The sequence below is a fragment of the Numenius arquata genome, chromosome 1 (genome assembly GCF_964106895.1).
Source record: "Numenius arquata chromosome 1, bNumArq3.hap1.1, whole genome shotgun sequence".
Lineage (NCBI taxonomy): Eukaryota > Metazoa > Chordata > Aves > Charadriiformes > Scolopacidae > Numenius > Numenius arquata.
The window spans coordinates 55,692,860-55,713,116 of record NC_133576.1 but is presented as its reverse complement, the minus strand read 5'-3'; the positions used below and the strand labels follow the sequence as shown (position 1 = coordinate 55,713,116).

General features: G+C 35.5%; 1 protein-coding gene across 2 annotated transcripts in view; it reads right to left on the bottom strand.

The window, feature by feature from the left end:
- Positions 1 to 1,313: 1,313 nt before the first annotated feature.
- Positions 1,314 to 20,257, bottom strand: part of RPS6KA3 (ribosomal protein S6 kinase A3) — a 78,140-nt gene continuing 59,196 nt past the window's right edge. For both annotated transcript variants that reach the window (XM_074158087.1, XM_074158095.1), the window contains 8 exons: positions 19,952 to 20,077; positions 18,062 to 18,151; positions 13,640 to 13,798; positions 10,051 to 10,212; positions 9,770 to 9,846; positions 8,560 to 8,677; positions 6,587 to 6,727; positions 1,314 to 5,457 (listed from right to left, as the gene is read on the bottom strand). In XM_074158087.1, the coding sequence (XP_074014188.1) occupies positions 5,335 to 5,457; positions 6,587 to 6,727; positions 8,560 to 8,677; positions 9,770 to 9,846; positions 10,051 to 10,212; positions 13,640 to 13,798; positions 18,062 to 18,151; positions 19,952 to 20,077 (996 nt within the window). In that variant the 3' untranslated portion in view covers positions 1,314 to 5,334. The remainder of the gene's footprint in view (positions 5,458 to 6,586; positions 6,728 to 8,559; positions 8,678 to 9,769; positions 9,847 to 10,050; positions 10,213 to 13,639; positions 13,799 to 18,061; positions 18,152 to 19,951; positions 20,078 to 20,257) is intronic.

The following is a 20,257-nucleotide window of genomic DNA, read 5'->3' as shown; positions in this document are numbered from 1 at the left end:
AATCAGGGGCTGCGGCAGTCGGGCGTGGGCGGGCTGGGCCGGATACGCGCCGCGCAACGGAGCTGCCGGTGGCACCGAAGAGTCGCCGCGGAGTTTTGGGGTGACCCCAAAGGACGATAGTGGCGGCGGGCGCCTTCCTGTCCCAGCCTCGACAGCCCTCTGCCGCCCCCAGGCCCGCTCCCGGCTGCAGCCGCCGCTCTGCCCTCCGCTCCCCGCCGGGAACGGCAGCTCGGGTGGGTTGCGAGGACTTTTCGTGGTGGATTTTGAGGAGGAGGAGGAGGTTGTGGCGGCTCTGCCCGGAGGGCCGAGCCTGGGGCAAAGCTGGCACCTCTTGGGGAGGAAACCCGTTGTTAGAAACGCGCCTGTTAAACGGTTACAGGCGGGAGGGTACGAAGTAAGGCGAGAGGGTATTATCGGGAGCCCAGGTGATGTCAGCCCCCCTTTTGCTTGCTTACCAGAGCTCCTCCAGGCTTATAGATTATCCACTTTAGCCGAAAATACATTGAAGCTTGTGTTTAGGGAGGCGGGATACAGCCGTGGGTGGGGACAGGGCGGCGCTGGTCAGAGGCGCCATCCAAGGAAAGGCGAGAATTTCTCCTGGGAGGTAGCGCTGCCCTTGATTTCTGCTGTGCTTTCGTCTGCCCATCACCAAGCTCCTCCTCCTGCCCTCTTACAGCCCTCTTTTGGTACACTTGGCAACATAGGGAAATATATGAGGAACATAATCGGACTATCACGAATACTGTAAATTGATGTATACTATGCCAACTTCACTGAATCTTCCATCTTTTCCAGGTTGCAGGGCTGAAAAGAACTATCACTGTATGCTTCCAAGTTGTGTGAGCTGTTGAAAGATGTGGGCATGTTGCTTATGGAGTACTTATGCATATATTCTCATTTTTCAAATGCTTAAAGGTTCATTAATTATGAAATATGCCTCTATTTTCAGTGTCCAGAGCAATGCAGGCATTGCAAGTATTATTTAGCAGCCTCTCTTTAAGTTGTAGTCTTTACAGGGTATTAATACACAATATTGTTGCACTTTGGTCTCATATATTTGGTGTCATATATTGGATCTATAGCATTTATGGAATAGAAATGGTTTTCCTTTGGCTCCCTATGTACCTTACTAATAGCAATCTGACTAAATATGCTGTAATATAGTGACATTTCAACTTGACAAACACTTATTAAAAACTTTCTGGTTGGAAGTGCACAGTTGATATGCTGCAAATGTAGTGCTAGTGAAGAACAAACAACTTTTATAACAAGGCAGAACAAATGATAAACCAAATAAAGCATTTTTTTTTTTAAGATGTTTGAAAGTTTATTCATAGTAGAAATTTCAATTTCTTTTGAAGACTACAAAACCTGCCATTAGACAGGAGTACAAGCAATGATATCTTTCCAGAACTGTTCATAGTTACATCTCAAACAGTTCTAATTACACATTAATAGCGTGATTGAAACATTTCCTAGATCAGACTCTGAATAAAACAATCATTTAAAGTATTCAGTACAATTTTTTTTTTTTTTTACTAGCATTTCAGTTCTATGACAGCAGTGCCAAGCATCTCACAGATGCTATTGTAACGGTCTAAAAAAAAAAGGTACAATACCACTGATTTCCTGGAACAGTACCTTAGACTCACTTACATGCCATGCTGAGAAAACTAGTATAAAGTATGATTGTATAGAATTGTAGAAAAATATTTTATCTGTGATTTTGTCATTTTTTAAAAACGTTTTAAGTAGACTCCCCCTCCCCCCAACTAGGTTGCAAAATAATTACATCCCTCATAAGTACACCTTCCCTTTGATTAGGTCAAGAGTATCAAGATAAAGCTAATCATTTACATCATTTTCATAAGTGAAAATTCATCTATTAACCATTGCTGCTTACTAAGGACCAGCATACTTTGCATCCTTTCCTTCCAATAATAGAAAAGCACAGCTTTAGTTGGTACACCACATTTACAAAAGCAAAACACACACACAAAAAAATCCCAGACACATAAATCTATTTTCTTATGCCCTTGTCTCTTTAGAAAAAAAAGTTTTAAATATTCTCTTGAAAAATTCCTTATAAGTTTCTTTCAATGTTATGGTGATTATGAATAAAGAACTTTGCTCTTACTGGATATAGATGGCATTTAACAAGTATTGCAACTATGTTCTTCCCTCTCTTCTCTCATGCTCTCAAGCACGGTAAGTGGTAATTTCACACTAAGAAAAAAAAAAACAACAAACGAACCGTGGCCTACATATAGAAAATTTACCTGTATCCACAATTCTCCTTTTTTAATCCTCTATGACTGTGTATCCTAGAGCCATTTGCTATGCTTTGCAGACCAAGAAGCAGTCCAGCAATGAATTTACACTGTGTGTCGTATATACTCACATTCCAATAAAAAGGTGCTGGGATTCAAAGAAGCATTACCTGGATTTCTTTATAGCTTCTAACAACTGCAGCTACAAAAACATAAAAATAAATGTGAAAATTGTGACCGTGGATTCAAAAGAGGAGGTACGCTATATAGAACTAGCCTGTAAAATATACCCCCTGTGTAGACGGTCCCCTTATACCTTGGTTTAGAAACTTAAAAATAGAGTGGATCTAGACTTCAACACATTTGAGTTAGCACTGACCTGTTTTATTAGCGTTTAAAATGTTCATCCTATGCTGCTATATACATGACATGGTAGCAACATCTGTAAAGTCTAGACTAAATTAACAGCTTACTTGAGAATGTAGATACATAAAATGTTGGAGTTAACTTTGCTTCACTATTTGGCTAATGACCAGTGAGCTTGAGGGCCACAAAATATGGCTAAAATAAAATTACTGGAAGTACTTTTATATTATGTTAACATAGATATTGCCAATAGTGAAGCAGCTTAACGCTTCCTCCTTTCAGTGTTCTTTGCCATGTACCTATATATATATACACACACTGAGAACACGTGAGAAATTCCTCCCTGAAATGCCATTATTGACACACTAGCAAGTACTGTCATCCCTTTATTTCAACAGTATGTTTTAAATCTTGTCTGTTGACTAGATGCAACAATCTTCAGATTAACACATTTAAAATCCACTCCAGGAGGTATGGGTTTCTAGATTTTAATGACCCCAACTTGGGATTGCTCACAGAACCAAAAATACATTTTCTGAAAAGTAAGGTTTTACTAAATTTCTCTTGGAACTGCAGCCAGTGTCAAAGAAAAATTAAAATGGCCTTTGTCTGCCTCAAGTTAAAGATGTTTCTTGAAGGAAGGGTAGATGCATGTGCACAGTTACAGGGAACTTCAATGCTACAGCACCATGAAAGGGAAAAATGGTAATTGCTTGCAAGAGCTGTGCATTCAGATTTCTGAGATCTATGGTAATTCCTTAACAATTCCTTAACAATTATGTGATGGATTAAATATTTAACAGATTTTTAAGGGCAATAAAAGTGGGATTCTTTGCAAGTCTAACAAAGGAGGCTTCCCCAAGGAACTTGGAAATACTTCTGGCAGAAGGAACGCTCTCAAATTCATTTAGAGCAAATGTGTGGTGTCATAAAGATGATTCTCCCTTTCAACAAACCTCTGATGATTTCAGGGAAACTAGCAAATTAATCACCATAAAAGAAATTTAATACCACTAAATCAAGAAAATACCTTCTTAAGCAAAATACAAAATTGCACCTTTTAGTTTTTAAATTGTATTGTTCATACAGAGCTGTTCACCCAGATTCCTATTTATTAAAGCTTGAATTCCCAATAGCCATTTTTGTATCTGGAATGAGTTGATGCAGCATACCAATTTTGGTGGAGTGGGACACTCGCTGAATTCAAACACATTCCAGTGCATCATCTCATGGGGGCAATTTGATCTTTCAAGACTAGCCATCAAGATTGTGCCTTTGATTACTTCAGACACCGAGAGGCCAGGAGTATTAAAAGTTTATATGAGTATTTAAAATGAGTTTTTCACCCATATTACAAACTTGCTTCCATCTCGGGAAAAGTGAGAACGCTTACTCTGAACAGCTTTGTTTTACCTGACTGGGACAACGCTATTTTTGTGGTAAGTTATAACGACCCTTTTTTAACCCCAGACAGATCTGGATGGCTCTCCTCACATTTTGCTTTGGCTGTCAATTAAAATTATCAGAAAATGACTGACAGAACATTAGATCCATCAGTTTTGCAACCACAACGAATGCGGCTTAAACCTACTTTTTGCAGGCTTCTGCTTATTAGCGGACAATATGTTTTGCTTTATCTTCAATGCTGCCTTTTTTCTTGTAATGCCAACATTCACTGAACAAATCCTTTGCAGCTTAAACAAAAGTCACAGAATAGAGATAAAATATTAACAATGGATTATAAGAATAAACAATATAGAAATGTCCTCTATCAGAAAGTATTTAGCAATGATTCCTGAGTCCAGAGATTAGGTGGGAGAGAATAAAAGGGAGGGGGGAGGAGGGGGAATGAAAGAGTGAGATATGGAGAAAGTTATCTTTTCTCTGGGTTATATTACCTATTGTATATATAGTATGGTAAGAGATTCACTGTTTACATTTTGAATACTATAAACAGTATCCTGATTTTCATAACATGACATGCAGCGTCAAAAACATGGAAATGTAGAAAAGACATAGGCAAGGAGAAATACATATTCATAGGATTACATTCAATAGCTGTTTAACAGTCAGGCTTCTTTTAGAGCTGTCCAACAATACTGATTAATCCAGGTGAACTGTTTAATCAGCCTTAATTGTCAAAATGATTAATAATATCTAAGTAAAACAAGGCATGTATACATTAAAGAAAACAGCACGGAAATGTACTGCTTGTGAACTGTTTACAAAAACATACAAAATGTTGGATGGCACAAAGTATATAGTGCTAATATAAACAGATTGTTTAAGCTAAGTGCTTAACATAAACTGTCCATCTCTACCTGTAACAAAGAATATTTTAGGGGACAAAAAACATTCCTTATAAAAATAATGCTATGTGGTGCAGAGTGCTTTATTCAGTGTATTTTTGACAGAGGTGGCATTCATAATTCTTCTGGTTTATTCAGTCGTGAACATGATCGTTTTCATTGTGTTTCCACTTGTCACTCCATTTGAAGCTCCAGTAAGATCAGTAACTTGCCATCAACAGTTTAAAGCGAGAATAGATGAAAGCAGTAGCAGCAGCAGGAGCAGCAGCATTATAGGTACCAGCTGGGACAGAGTGTGCTTGCAGGTATCTGTCAGATATGTGCTACCTGTCGCCATGATTTGTGCTATCATCTTATGCCATGGTACCAAATATCTGGTTGAGGTCACTTCACAGGGCTGTTGAGGTAATTTTTTTTATACCTCTCCTCTGAGCAAGAGTAGAACGACCGACTGGCTCCAGAACCGGTGACTGATTACGATTCAAAGCAGAGTAAGTTGCTGCCATTGCACCCTGTGGGGCAGAGAGGAAAGAAACAACCAAGAAGAGGACATTGTGACTGAGGCGCACACCAGAGACCACACAGAGCTAAGTGCCAGAGATTCTGAACGAGTTTTAACTTCCAGCCTACTTTCACTTCCAAAACAGAAACATACCACTGCATTACTCAAATACCAAGCAGTGTTTGGAGTGAGTGTTTTTTAGGGTAATAAATAGTTTTCAGATCAATCTGAACCATTTTTACCTTGCTTAAAAAAACAAACTCAGATTGCTAAATTAAGTTCTTTCTCCATGCTTTGTGAAATAGTTGGGGAATGAAACCCCATTAGTGGGCTGTCTCTGCTTATCACTTATATAACCATTTCAGTTTTCAACTAAATATTTAAAAATCACCCACGTTATTCAGCACATGAATATTTATTTTAAAAAAATGTTAGAAAGTTACGAGCTGTGGGATCAGAACTAATCCCCCCTCTTTCCACTTGTGTTTTTGGATGCTAGACATTTCTAACAGCTGACTCAGAGACAGTATTCATTATATTCTTCAGATCCCTTTTATGTTGCACGGCAGAGATTCTTGGATGTAGGATTGAAGCCAGGGTGCAATACAGAGAAGTAGAATATTTGATTTCTCCCTGCTTGGTCAAAGTGAAAAAGTTATCGGGGCAAAACCAGACTGTTTTAGATGGAATGCAAAATTACCATATTAATTAAAAGCTGCCTTTTTGACTTCTTTTTAGCTTATACTATGATCATGTAGCATACTGTTTTCTTTTGGTCACTGACGATTAACCTCCTCTGAAACTGTAAAATTAGCTAAACTATTTTCAGCTCCCCTATAGTCACCTGACAACATTTTCACTATGATTTCTTCAATGCCGGTTTCTTAAGGAAGTTAAGCCTCCCAGTGTAAGTCGGTCAAATGAATTTCAAACATAAGAAAATGAAAGTCTTTTTCAAATGTATTTGATTTATTCTCCATTACTTTATGGCTTAGTGCAACTCCCAGTGATCCCAGTAATAACTTTTAAATGGTATTTAGAGGAAACACATGCCACAGTAACCTTTTTTTTTTTAAAAAAAAAACCTACTGTTTACATTAATTTTGGCGAAACAGTAAGCTCAACAAATATCTACTTACCTTCACTAAATGGGGAGCATCCTGCCTGTTCAGCTGGTATTGAGGCAATTGGTCACAGTGAACTATCCAGGGGTGACTAAGAACTTGGGCTGCAGTCAATCTTTGATGTGGGTCAACATGAAGCATTTTTGAAACAAGGTCCTGTCAATAATATACAAAGAGTCAATGCAAGTAACAGTAAAACTTCAGCTTTAAAACAGATTACAGTTCAAACCTGAAGATTTTAGTGGTATAAAAATATGCTTGTAACATCAGTGTGAAACAGCTGAAAAACTGCCCTGCCATGCTAACGCTTTATCGTTTAATTATATGACTTAATGGATGTTTGGTAACGTAAGAAGAAAGTATCCAATTAAGTTAGGCAAAATACACAAACATAAAAGTATGCACATTGGGCTAGAGTAGAGGCCCCACCATACCAGTATTGTTATTTTTTTCAGTATATGAATTGAGTGATTCCCGATTTACCTAATAAAATCATCATATGAGGGAAAAAAGGAATTAGTCTTTCCTTCTTTGTATCATCAGCGAAATGATCTCTCTTGTTTGTCATGTCAGTCAACTCTGCTGAGATGAAACACTGAATTCTAGGTATTCTTTTTACATGGAAGTGGCTCTCGACATCTGGAAAGATTTTCAGCTTCGCTTTGGTACACCCTCTTCTACCACTTTTTCAACTTTTTATCTTTTTCAAGTTATGCTAGTGAGAATTGCATACAACACTCAAGATGTTGAAAACAAATTTATACAGCAGCACAGTATTTTACAGATGACTTTAGATGTCAATCAGTAAGGGTAAAGCATAAATAACATTTCTACATTAAGCAATTACCTGTAAAGAAACCCATTTAGTTGACTACAACTGGATTTAAGATAATTGAAGTTATATTAGCAGTACCGGACATTTTCATATTAAAAATTCTTTGTTTTGTAATTCAAATTAAGAATTTGAACATAAAGATAGTATTAAAAAAGAATCTAAGATTTTTTTTCATAGCTGACAGGTTTTGGTTCATTCTCGACTCCCAAGTACAACTGAACAGAATGGCACTGAAGGAAAAAAAAGCTGATGCTACCAGAATAACATGTTTATACTAATCTAACAGGCTGATTTGTCAATCAAATGAATGACATGATTTGTGGGAAAATGGTTGAATTATGAGAACAGTACATTAGAAAACACATCAACAAATCAATTAGCAAGAAAGAGTACAACATAATGTAAAAGATTGTTTTGAAAAACATAGCATTTTACTACCCAGAAAGGGCATAAAGGATATTGCACTTAAGTGTAGAATCTATTTGCTGTAAAAAAAGTACTTCTAAAACAATTAAGTTGTACAAAGTAAAATTTTTAGACAAACAGTAAAAAGAAAGTATACTTTTTTTTTTTAAGTAGATATGACATCCTTAAGGACCAAAAGTTCTTAAAGTACTTAAAAGAATAAACTGCTGAAATCCTAATGAAAGAGTATGAGATAAACTGTCTCGGGTAACTCTGAAGAACTGACCCAAACAGAAAAATGTGAAAAACTATTTTTCTAGCCTGAATCAGTGGAGCATATGGCAATTATCATAATATTTTCATTAGCCTGATTTAGACTATCTGTATGATATTTTTTTTAATGTCATGCTTCCACATGAAGTTTTATTACAGCATTTCTCATCATGGATGATTGTGCATATGTGTGAATACTGACAAAATACACTATATTTCTAAGGAAACTTGTTAATGGTATAGTATAAGGCATGCCTGGTTTTCTTCCTACATGCAAGTGGCTGTTGAAACACGAAAGGATCACGAATAGGAAACAAACTTCTAGGCACATAAAGGATCAGACCAGTATTGTAAAATAACAATAATTATATGTGGAACTTACCCAATCATATATGATAAAACATATACATTATAAGCAACATGTTACATTGCAATCCATTTTTCATCCCCCAAAGGACAAAGTAAATGTACTTGCCTTAGCTGTATCTGAAACTGTATTCCAATAACCACCGCTGAGAGAGAACTTTCCACTACCTATTCGGGCCAAAATCTCCTCTGGGGTATCATCAGGACCATTTGCAAAAGGAGTGTAGCTATTTAACCAAACAAATTCAGTGTTAATAACTTCCATAACCTGGACCTCAATAGTCATTATAAATCTCATCATAATATTCAGAGAGTTCAACATAATTATTGGCTGACAGTCAAACAATTGTAAAAAGAAATTATTCTCAACACATGAAAATTTATGGCACTGAATACGGATCTGTTCGCACTGGATGTATTCCCTCTCTACTGGGTCTGAAAATCAGATTTCTCCTATAGCAGTCTAAGTACTGGTGGTTCCTGAATTACAGAAAGTATTCCTTAAGCCGTCATACTTTAGTGAAGTAATAATATTATAAAGTGAAATGTGAAGACTTTATGATGAGTCTGACAAAGAATAAATGTTGTTTTCATACTAGAGGAAGGAAGGTGCAGCAATTTTCCTTGCTTGACTCTAAGCATTCTTGCTACCAGAATATCCACAACCAAAAAGGAGATATATTTAAAACCAAATATGTTTGTCACTTATTTATTTTAAAGTGCCATAATGTCTCTGATGGTGTTAACTCTTAACCAGAGTGGCAATCTGAATAATCCAGCATAAAAAAATAATCTATTTTGCAGGTGCAACAGCAACAATCTTTTGAACTTGTGGAACTACAGTTGAATTTATTATTCATTAGCTTTTATACAATTCATTTCTGCTGCATAAATACATTTCTATAGCATTTATTATATCCTAACTGCATCAACTTCAAACTATCCAGAGACTGAATTTTGCACACAATCATGCTTCAATGCATTGCAATTATATTTGCAACATGTATTTCCCTCAACATACATGCTGCTTAATGAGCTAATTTTCACATGAAGCAATCAATTCTTACTCCTAAGTCACCATAAAGCAGAAATTAAACATCTAAAATAGATGAGACGTGAGAAATCAAGGATTTTTCATATCAGTGCCTGCAAACTTGGATTCTACTAACGGCAAAGCATATGCTACCCCCACTGAAATCAAAGTTGAGATTAATCAGTGCCTCAATAGAAACAGCTTCAACAGCGGGCCTACATTTATTACTCTCTTTGTTGATATTGGTTTGGTATTCTACAGCAAAGCAACCTAAAATTACCCTTACCCAGTAAGCATGGTATAAAGTAGAACACCAAGGCTCCATATATCACATGCAGCATCATAACCTTGCCTCTTTAAAACCTGAGGGAAACAAATACTTTTTATGAAATGAAAAAAAAAAAGCACTTAAAAATGTTTTGATTATTCCACAGAAATAGTGAGAATTCAAATTTTTAGTGTTTACAAAGTGATTTCACTTGTTACACAAGAAAGAAACAAATATCTAACCAGTAAAAAAATCCCATCAAAATAAATCAAGGTATATAAGCTATCCTGGGTATTTACCTCTGGTGCAACAAAATTTGCTGTGTAACATGGAGTCATCAGAAGACCATTTTCTGCTCGTAGCTGTTTTGCAAAGCCAAAATCACAAATTCGAATTGATTCTGGATTACCAGATTCATCAACATAAAGAATATTGCTAGGCTTCAGGTCTCTATGAACCACCTAAAAAACATAAAACAAACCACTAAATACAATGAGCTAAACATAGGAAAGGCTTTATATTATAATTATCAATTCTGCTTTTTAATTTCAAATCTCCTATCAGCAATCAGTTTCCAGATTTTCAGCTTCTAACATCAGATGCAGTATTCTGATGCTCAGTGGTGTCTAGAGCACTATAATTCTAACTTGGAGACTCTAACTATAAAGCCCCCTCCAGACATCTCAATTCCCCCAAATTTATTTGTACGGACAGTTCCAGATGTCTTGTTCTAATGAGTGAATATATGTATTTTGTATTTTAACACGCATACCTACAAGTCTCTTTAAATCAGGACCTTTGGCTAGTATTATCTTTCAGAGCTGCAGATGTCTGTAGCTGTTGATATGCCACTGTGCTACATAACCACACACTAGTCACTGCTGGAGTAACTCTCTATATTCCATTCCCTTCGTTCAGATAGACTGAATTAATCTCAGAGCAAACATTTAAGGTCTGATTAAGAAGGAATTTTAATACAGTTCTGCCAAAAAAAAAAAAAAAAAAAAAAATCACAAAATATCAAAGAGGTATTCCAATGGATCAGCATGTCAAAAAAAGCCTGTACTGGTTCACAAGTGGCTGTTTTGTAGGGGCTGGAGATGTAAAATGCTTGACAAAAACCATAGAGGCTGCCAAAGCTCTGGCAGAATTAATCTCATCTTATTTGAAGCTATGTTATAAACAAGCCTTAATAAAACCTGGAATGTGCAAGGACGGTCTTTGAAATCAGATGACCTGTTATATTTTCTTCACAAGACAAATTAGCCTAAAGTCTTTAGAGACTTTGTTCTCTGTAAAGAAAAGGGTATGCACTGCTGTAAGACAGTAAAGTGAATTTAAACGTCCTCTTAAATATTTAAAGAGACCTGCTATGAAGGCATTTATCTTCCTGATTGTTCTTGTTTTTGATTAATATTAAACACAGCTCTGCACAGTTATATTTGAATGGAAAACTCATGGCCTCTTGGAAAAGATTGTGGTGAAGCATTTCAGAAGGTAATCACATTAGAATGAGAAGATACCCCAAAACTGCTGCGAGTGATGTGCAGAATCAGAAGCTCTGATGCACTCTTCCAGAAAGCCAGCAGTATTTCAGAAATGTAAGACCAGTAAGTAAAAGACTGCAGAGGGTCTGCAAGTTGTAAAGCTATTTAACACAGTAATCCATTTAGTAGAGGCTTTTTCAGCATGCAAATACTTTGCAATTCTGAGATTCAACACAATGAATACTTAAAATTATGGAAATAAGCACCTTGTAAGATGAAATATACAAAACGGTATTAAAGAATTTGAGTTGCAATGGTAGATGTTAAGGGGAACATCCTGGCTTTAGATGTCAGTGTAGAAGAGGAAAAAATCCCAACAGTTTTATGCTAGTTGGTGGGGCTTTTTTTTTTTTTTAAATAGATCCTAAAAGGGGTAGAAAGGAAGAGGTTGGCAACAGAAGCAGCACAGAGCTAGGGATTTGGCAGACTGTTTCCAGAACCAGTCTGCTTGAATTGTACTTTTTTTTTTTTTTTGGAAGAAGGGGAAGCAATTTTTAAGTGGGAGGAAGAGTAAGTGTAACAGTCTAGTTCAAATCCAAATGCTAATTCCTAAGCAATCGACATTTTTATGTCAAATAAATGCAATACCTTCCTGTTTTAAGCTGTTTTCCCAAAGGTGAATTTTAAAAAGATTCCAGATTTGGATTATATTAATATTTTGCACAGAAATGCATTTTATTTTAAAGCAAAGAAAAAGAGCAAAAGAATACGCAGGATGTTTCAGTTCCTTATTTCTTCGCATCATGTTTTTGATTAGCATTCTCAATTATCTACCAGCATGCAGAAGTATTCTGCTCCAAGATTACATGATACTACTTGTTTATTCTTTATGATGTCTATTGTGCCAACCCTTAACTGCTGTATGCTGGCCCTAATACTTTTAGAATGGTTTGGACAAGAGTTGGAAGCATTGCTTACTCTGAAAGGGAGGATTTCATTCCTTGCTTAGCTATTTTTTCAGTTCAAAAGTATCCTATCAATGTCCATGAGGAAAATCCTTCTGGGAGGATTGATGGTGACTGCACACAGATCTGGAATCTGTCAAACCTAATATTCCCTAATACCATATTCAAATGAGCTCCTCTAGTGACCAAAGGAATATTCACTGAAGACAGGAGGATTCTACCAGACAAAAAATTAGACTACTGAAGTGCTCGCTATTTACATATATGGCCACCTTGCAGGCGGAAATGTACTTAGGATAAGATGACCCAAAAATTTACAAAAGTAAAAGTTCCAAAGAGCATGTGATCTAATGCAAGTTAAAATGCCAATATTTACAAATATCTACAGTAAAGAAACAAATAAAAAGCCCCAAAAATTCCTTACGTGACGTAAGGACACTGGGCCTTTTTTGGCCATATGTGGTAAGAAGGAACCAAGTTATGAGATGTGTTATTCTATTATTTTTATTTCCATACAGAAGGTATCGAGGTTTATTCATAATTCCCATAGATGCTGCTGGCCAAGGATTCTAGTCCTGTGCACAGATGCTCAAGTGACTGAAGAAAGCGATGAATCACAGAGTAAGATATACCAAGTAACTTTGATCCTAAGTTTTCTGAAATAATAGTTCCCAGAAATGATGGTGTGTGCTGAATTATTATCTGTTTCTTAAATAATTTGAGTACTACTCATTCTGAAGCAGCTTTTCTTGGATAATAACTTTAGGTGTTAGCAGCTTGACTTTTTCATTACACCCTTACTTTCTGCTTTTTCTCTATCCCCCTTTTCTTATTTACGTAAAAATGCAACACTTGTCCTTCTTGCCATGCAATTGTCACACTTGCCTTCTCTATGTTTGAACTACTTCCCCTGTCTTAATTTCCTGAAGCATTAATTTTCTATCTCCTAACAGTCCACTACAGCTTCCTGACCCTATGGCGCAGGAGTTCATGAAGTCATAAACTAAGTTCTTCAAAACCAAGCAGTGGAAGAAATTACAAGTGTGATAGGTGGAAAATAAATTTTCAGGATCTATCACAGGGTGGGGTTGAAATTACATTAGGTCCCATGGCTAAGCAACAGCACTGGTCCTAGCTCTTCTTCCTGGCTTGCTTCCCTTCATATGCTATCTATTAGTCATTATCTGCTTATTCCACAGAACTGCTGACAGACTGCACGCAGGACAAGAGAAACAGTTGCATCATCTCCTTTATCTAGACATCTACACAGCTGATGAGGAATGTTTTGATTTCAACACAAATTCCTGTTGCAATGTAATTATTTATCATAAATTACTTAATTACTGCACAAAAGAACATATCAAGATAGAATTTTATAATTCGGAGAGAAAAGAATATTAACATTTATAAGCATTTTGTGTGAGCTGAAAACTTACCCCTTGCGCATGGAGATATTCAACCGTTTTTGTTATCGTGAACAGAACAGCACTAGCTTCTCGTTCTGAGAAAAATTTTTGCCTAAGAATTTTATCCAGCAGTTCTCCTCCTTTCATAAGTTCTGTTACTACATATACATATTTTCCATCATCATACACCTGTAAAAAAGTACATAAAGATGTAAACTCCAACATATTTATTCTCTGCTATCTTCCTGTGAAATGCACAGAGATAGTTCAGGTGCATTCACAAGCTGTTTTCTTCAATTATTTTTCCCATATTTCTCATCTCACACACTATCGTTCATCATCGTTCATCTTCAGAAATGAACACAAAACCTTCTACAAAAAGGTAGTATAGTAATGAAAGAACATAAAAATACTGGCCTGTAAACACTTAAAGACAAAAAAGGATGAATAACACGTAGTTTTTCCCACATAGTTTTACTGAAACAAATTAAACTAGACATGGGAGAAATTAAGAAGTAGTAATAAATAGAAACTCATTCTAGAAGCAATTACTGCACCAAATTACAAATATGAGCAGAGATTATTCCAACTGAACAGTCAAACAAAAAAATAAACATCTAAGTTCCTTTCAAATAGCCTCTATGAACACTTTAATTAATACATACAAAGCTGCTATGATAAAAGCCTACAACTTATACATTACTCCGTGCATAAAGCCTAAACCGAAGTATAAAATTAATAAAATGTGTATATTTTAGCCCTTATTTCTAGTTGGAAAATGGCTTAATTTTTGCATGGATTTTGACTTCTAGGGAAACAATAGCTGAGAATTATTTACATTATCACCAGGGGGCACTACAGACTGAACTATACCAAAACATGTTTTAAGGTATACTTAGACATTTCATTTCAGTTGCACTTTCTTGGGGTTTTAACGTAATTCAGAATTAAGGTTCCTGCTTTAGTGAAACTTTTACAGACTCTGTCCCCTGTTAGTATTCCCTATTACTATTTCAACCTATTTTTTATGATGATGTTGGAATCATTCTCTTCAGTAATATATGCGAAATAAAAACTAGTTTGCATTTAAGTAGAAACAATTATCCAAGTTGTAGTAAAATAAATTTAGGGATAGATATCAGCTAAATTAAAGAATTTTCATCTCAATTTCCTTGTCTTAAGCTACCTGGGAAATACAGGCTACTTAAGTTCTAAGCTTTGAAATTTTTGTGCTCTTAACTATACTAAAAGGATTTATTTTCTTGCCAAATTAAAAAAAAAAAAACGAGGAAGAGTGTTAAAGAAATAATTCTGCAGGCTTTACAAGCTTATGATCTTAAGGAGAGGAAGACATGATGGGTTTCCATATCCTCATTTACCAGCAATTTTTTGCCCATGAAATATAAGTGACTGATTATCTGTGTTAAATATTAGTATTAAAAAGCTAAACTGGCATTTTAGATTTATTTTTTTTAAATAAGTATGCTCCCTCTAATCCTGGTATAACATGAAGAAATAAGCTTATTTCATCTGACATGACAAAGCACACATCTCATTACTGCAGGGGGCATTCAAGCTAAATTTGCATTTGGTTCTATTTTATCTGCTACCCCTTGTTGGTCCTGTCTGCCAGCCAAAAAAAAAAAAACCAAAACACCAACACCCTTAACATATCATTCCCCTCACCCTGGTTTATCTAATGGTACTATCAATTTAATTGTTTGCACTGAATAAATACCCAATTAGGTGCACAGTATTACGCTGAGATCATAAATGTGATGCTAGTTTTTAAAATTAACTCCTGCACATGCCAAAGATCAGTCAGGATGTTTTCTCTACCAGGCAAACTGAAAAGAACTATATTGATAAATAGATGTAGGCAAATGAACAAAATATACAGTAATGGAAAAAGAGAACACTTTTTTTCCCCAAAGTGAAATAAGTTTTCACATACATATTAGGTTTTTTTTTGAACTCATAAGTAAGCACTTGGACCAGGAGACTGTATATACTGTATTCAGGTTTCTAAAATACTTCTGAAAAGATTCTTTAGCCAATGCTTTAAATAACTCAAATCAGGACAAAAGCTCTGTTACAGAACAGTAGCTAATAGGTAAAAAAGGGTAAAATACATATAATGGTCTGGCACAGGAAGTTTCTAGGTAATGGTTTGTTGGAAGCTGTGTGCTTCCTTCGTTCTTACATGGTTTCCTAGGCATCCACTAATGGCCACTGCCAGCGGCAGGATACTGGATAAGAAGGACATCTGATTTAGCACAATATAGCTCTTTCTTTTGTTTATATACTATGTAACTGAAAAAGACCACTGATAACAATCAGAAGGAAAAACCCAGAGGACTGTGCACTGCACAAAGAATTTGGTGTTTTGAATATGCATTGTTTCAATCCAAACACCTTCAGAATTAAAGTACATAAAAAGGTCGAACAAGAATGAAAATTTCCATCATAAGCTAAATGCAAATATTACTGCATTTACTCTTGAAATTCATGAAAGGAAAAGAATTATTTCTTGCAGAACAATAATTTTCAAAAGACATTCACTTAATGTTGAAATATTTTGGTATTTCAAAACAAACATTTAAATTTTGGTGTAGAACTGAATGAAAAATTTAGTCAAATCCACATTGAGTTTTATTTGTGTAATAATATACGGTGCTCTTGATGAGTTTGAGGCCTGAAGGCCAAGTACTCCTTATTGTTTCCTCTGAAAGCTGTAATAGCACACCACTATATTGTAGAATATGCAAGCAATCTGACCTATGCATCTATATTAGGACAATGAAAACTTAATGCTGATTTTTTTACAGCAGCAGATATTATACAAGTTTCTAGTACATATGAATCCTGTACCTCTTTCCTTACACTGGACATACTTCCATAAACTGGGCTTGAGGAATTGATTTGAAGTAGAAATAGGTGAGAATTACAGTCTACTGTCTTCTTTTCCTCTGTGGATTTAAGGCTTTTTTTGTTGTTGTTGTTGTTGTTGTCTCCTTTTGTTACATGAATATTAATGTTGGTGTGAATGAAAGATGGCTCCTACTGGAAGATGACTGATGATGATGAACAATTAATTACAAAGTAGAATGATCCAGCATACATGGCAACTTTTCAAGGCTGCCTGCATTTCTCTTCTCTCAGTGAAAAATACTCGTAATGCTTCAGTTCAGGGAAGTACTCACATTCCTTATGTTTGTCTTCCTGCTTAATTCACAATAGAGGTTGTGATATTTAAAGTAACATATAAACCTGACATGCAGCACTAAAAGCAACCTGAATAGTGATGCAGGTTCCCTGTTAGCACAGTTGCTTTCAGGTAGCTTTATTGTCCAACCACATGAAACAGAACAAACAGAAAGTGGAATTGTAATTATGGTATCTAGCTTGCAATAAGGTAAACTCCATGGTGGGCTCCCTTGTATATCTGACTTATTTTGTTCTCCCAAGAAAGGGACAAACTACATGATATAGATAAAGTGAAGACAGATTATTGTAGGAGAAGACCTTTAGGGCTGAGTTCTCTAGTAATCATCACCACAGTATTTACGAGCTACTGTTTTAAGGACTTCAAAATGTCAGAGAATCTCCCTTCAGCTGAGCTCAGCTTCCTGTAAATGGTTAGCTGTTTTGCTTGAGGTTTGGTTTTGGGGACCAGAATACTTTCCTGCAGACTAAGAAAGTCATTAAGCATATGCCTTTTTAATTTTTAATCCTCTTTAATGCATAATCAAGGAAATAAAGCCAATTTTCTTTTTCTGTTAGATCATCAGAATCTACCGTTCACTATGAAAAACCTCTACCTCCCAACTTATGTTATTCTTTGCTTTTTATGGCCGAAGTGTTTTGATGGTCAGAGCAAACAATACCAAAAAAGCCCCAAAACAAGCTAGATAATCTTCCCTACAAAGACCAAGTAAGGTACAAAGACTTTTAATAGGTAAAGGGATGACTGGGGATATGAAAATATTTCATCCACTACTGAAAAACACTCCTTACTGCCCATGAAAATTACTTTGGGTATTGTGCTATCTCAAACAGTGAGTCCTCAGTTACATAGTAATGCATTTTAAAATTGCTTTTGACTAATGTAAACAAAAGTAGATTCCCAGTTCACTAAGCAACCAAAAAACTTGCTTGCTCCTTTAAAAATACAGCCAACATTAAATGAATTATTCCTGTGGTAAGATTTATGAAGGATGAACTATTTGACTGCTTCGGATTGTGTTGTGCCAAAATATGAGTATCTTTAAAAGACGAGACACCTCAGTAAAAAAATTGATATTGTTGAATAAGTGGCATTAGGATATTGTTTTATTTTTAAATACTGAAAAACAGTAACATAAATCTAAAACATGCACTTTGTCACCACTCAAATTAGAAAGTGATATGCAATTATAATACCGTAAAGGATGTCTCTGACACACTACTTACATCTTTTAGGGTAATAATATTTGGATGCTGTCCATAGCGCAGTAGAATTTCTATCTCCTCTGTTGGATCTCTTTTACTCTTGTCAATGATCTGTAAGAGCAAATAGATACATAAGCATAATTTTTTTATTGCGAGTATTATATAGTGTAACACTTTGGTTTATGCTTACTAGCATAAACAGATAAGCAGTATTTAATGTTGTTGGTAAAGGGCAGGGATTATAACCAAAGTTTGTTAAATTAGAACAGCAAGGCAAAGCAAAAAAAGTAGGAAAAACATGGAAAAGTTTCTCATTTGAAAACAATATTGGAGAAGTGATTTGATTCCTCAGGTTGTGATAAATAATGCCAGGCTATTTAGTAGATAAGACTTCAGTCACCCAACATTTAATAAAATAGGAAGTTCCTAATTTGACATGAGATACCGGTTTGACGATGCTAATGAACAGATTTTCACAAAGCTAATCTCAAACAAATATTCAGTGCAGCAAAAGACAAAGGAGGCAAATAAGGGAATCAAAAATAAGAAAAAGGAAAAATTTCTCGGAGTTAACTACAACAAGCATTCTATAATGAAAGTTCATTTGAATGTCTGGAGGCTTGCTATCAGGCTCTGAAGTTCTCGTTGTGCAAAGAAGCAAAACATTATTTTGCCCTACTTAAAACGTATTCTTATTCTTCTCCTTTTTTTCCTCTCCTTCTGAACTGCAAAATTTCCTCTGATGTCTTCTCCATCTCTGTCTTGTCCCTTCTTCCTCTTGACATCCTAAGCCCTTACTGCTACCAGCAGCATCCTAACACATTGGACACTGATCAACTTATTCTTTTTCTCATGATTCCTTGAGGAAAAAAAGCCTCAACAGAGGCAGCAGAAAAGTGAGGCAATCCTCAAAGTGTTATGGCTTAGAGAATTAAGAGCTATGCCAGTACTTTCTTCCAGTTTCAAGAAATTATTTCCAATTGCAAGCACAGAAGTAAAATCTGTTCCTGGCCAGAACCAGAATAATGACAAGTATGTAACTACCAAATTGAAATTGGAGGGTTTCCAGTAGACAATCTATGTACAAGGATACAGCACAATATAATTTATCTTGGGATTTTACATATTTGAGTAGTAAACTGTTGAGCAATTAAAACAGAGAACTGCCTCATGGTACAGGATTTAAATATTTTTTATGTGGGTTTTTTTTTTTGCTTTTAAAGCCTGCTAATCTATACTCCTCCTTTCATAATAACCATTCAGCTCCACAGTGTTATACAGAAAGACAAAAAGATAAACTTATCGTTCCACTTTTGGGAATTCTACTGATTTCAACCAAGAATTTAATGTCTTCAAACAAGTGCTAGAAAGCCCAATAGAATAACATAAAAACAACATTAGAAACATTGTTAAAGACTAGCAAGCAAAGACATAGAGTTGAATTTTATTCTGGAAAGTATACCAGACTTAAGCACTGTTACGAACTTCTAGCTATCTGACAATTTATGAATTTACTTTCGAAGAAAAACCCCCATATGTAACTACGTTTAAATAAAAGTAATCAATTGCATTTTTAAAAAATGACAGAAAGTCATGTCAGCTTTTCATCGTACGTTTCCTTCCAGAAGCAGTCATGTAACTTTCATCAGTTTTACTGTAATTACACAGGTGCTTCAAAGATCCACTACCCAAACCAGCATATAGATAACAAACCCCATAGCAATTCTATATAAATACCTACCAGTAAATATTCCATTTGGTTGACTGGTATAATTCACATTTGCATCTAAAATATTTTTATACTAAAAAATTATCTTAATTTGCTATGTTCTTTATGGCAAATATTAATTATGCCCAATGCCTATGATGCTGAAACCTGAAAAGAGTTGGTGTTTTATAACAAGTAATTACCTTTACAGCATATTCCATGTTTGAAGCTTTATGAATACATCTCTTGCAGATAGAGTAAGACCCAACTCCGATATCTTCCTTTACTTCATATCCATCAGTAAACTGAATGCTGTTCCTGTGCAACTGCTACCAAAATAACATTATCAATTAATGAATATTCTAAACACATAACTGACTTTTATATTAAGAATAAGTCTTTGAATTCCTAGTGATTTGTTTCAAATTTTCACTGATGCCTGTACTATACAAAGTTGTCTAAATAGCCGTTACCTTCTGTTTGATAGTAGATAAATTATATATTAGACT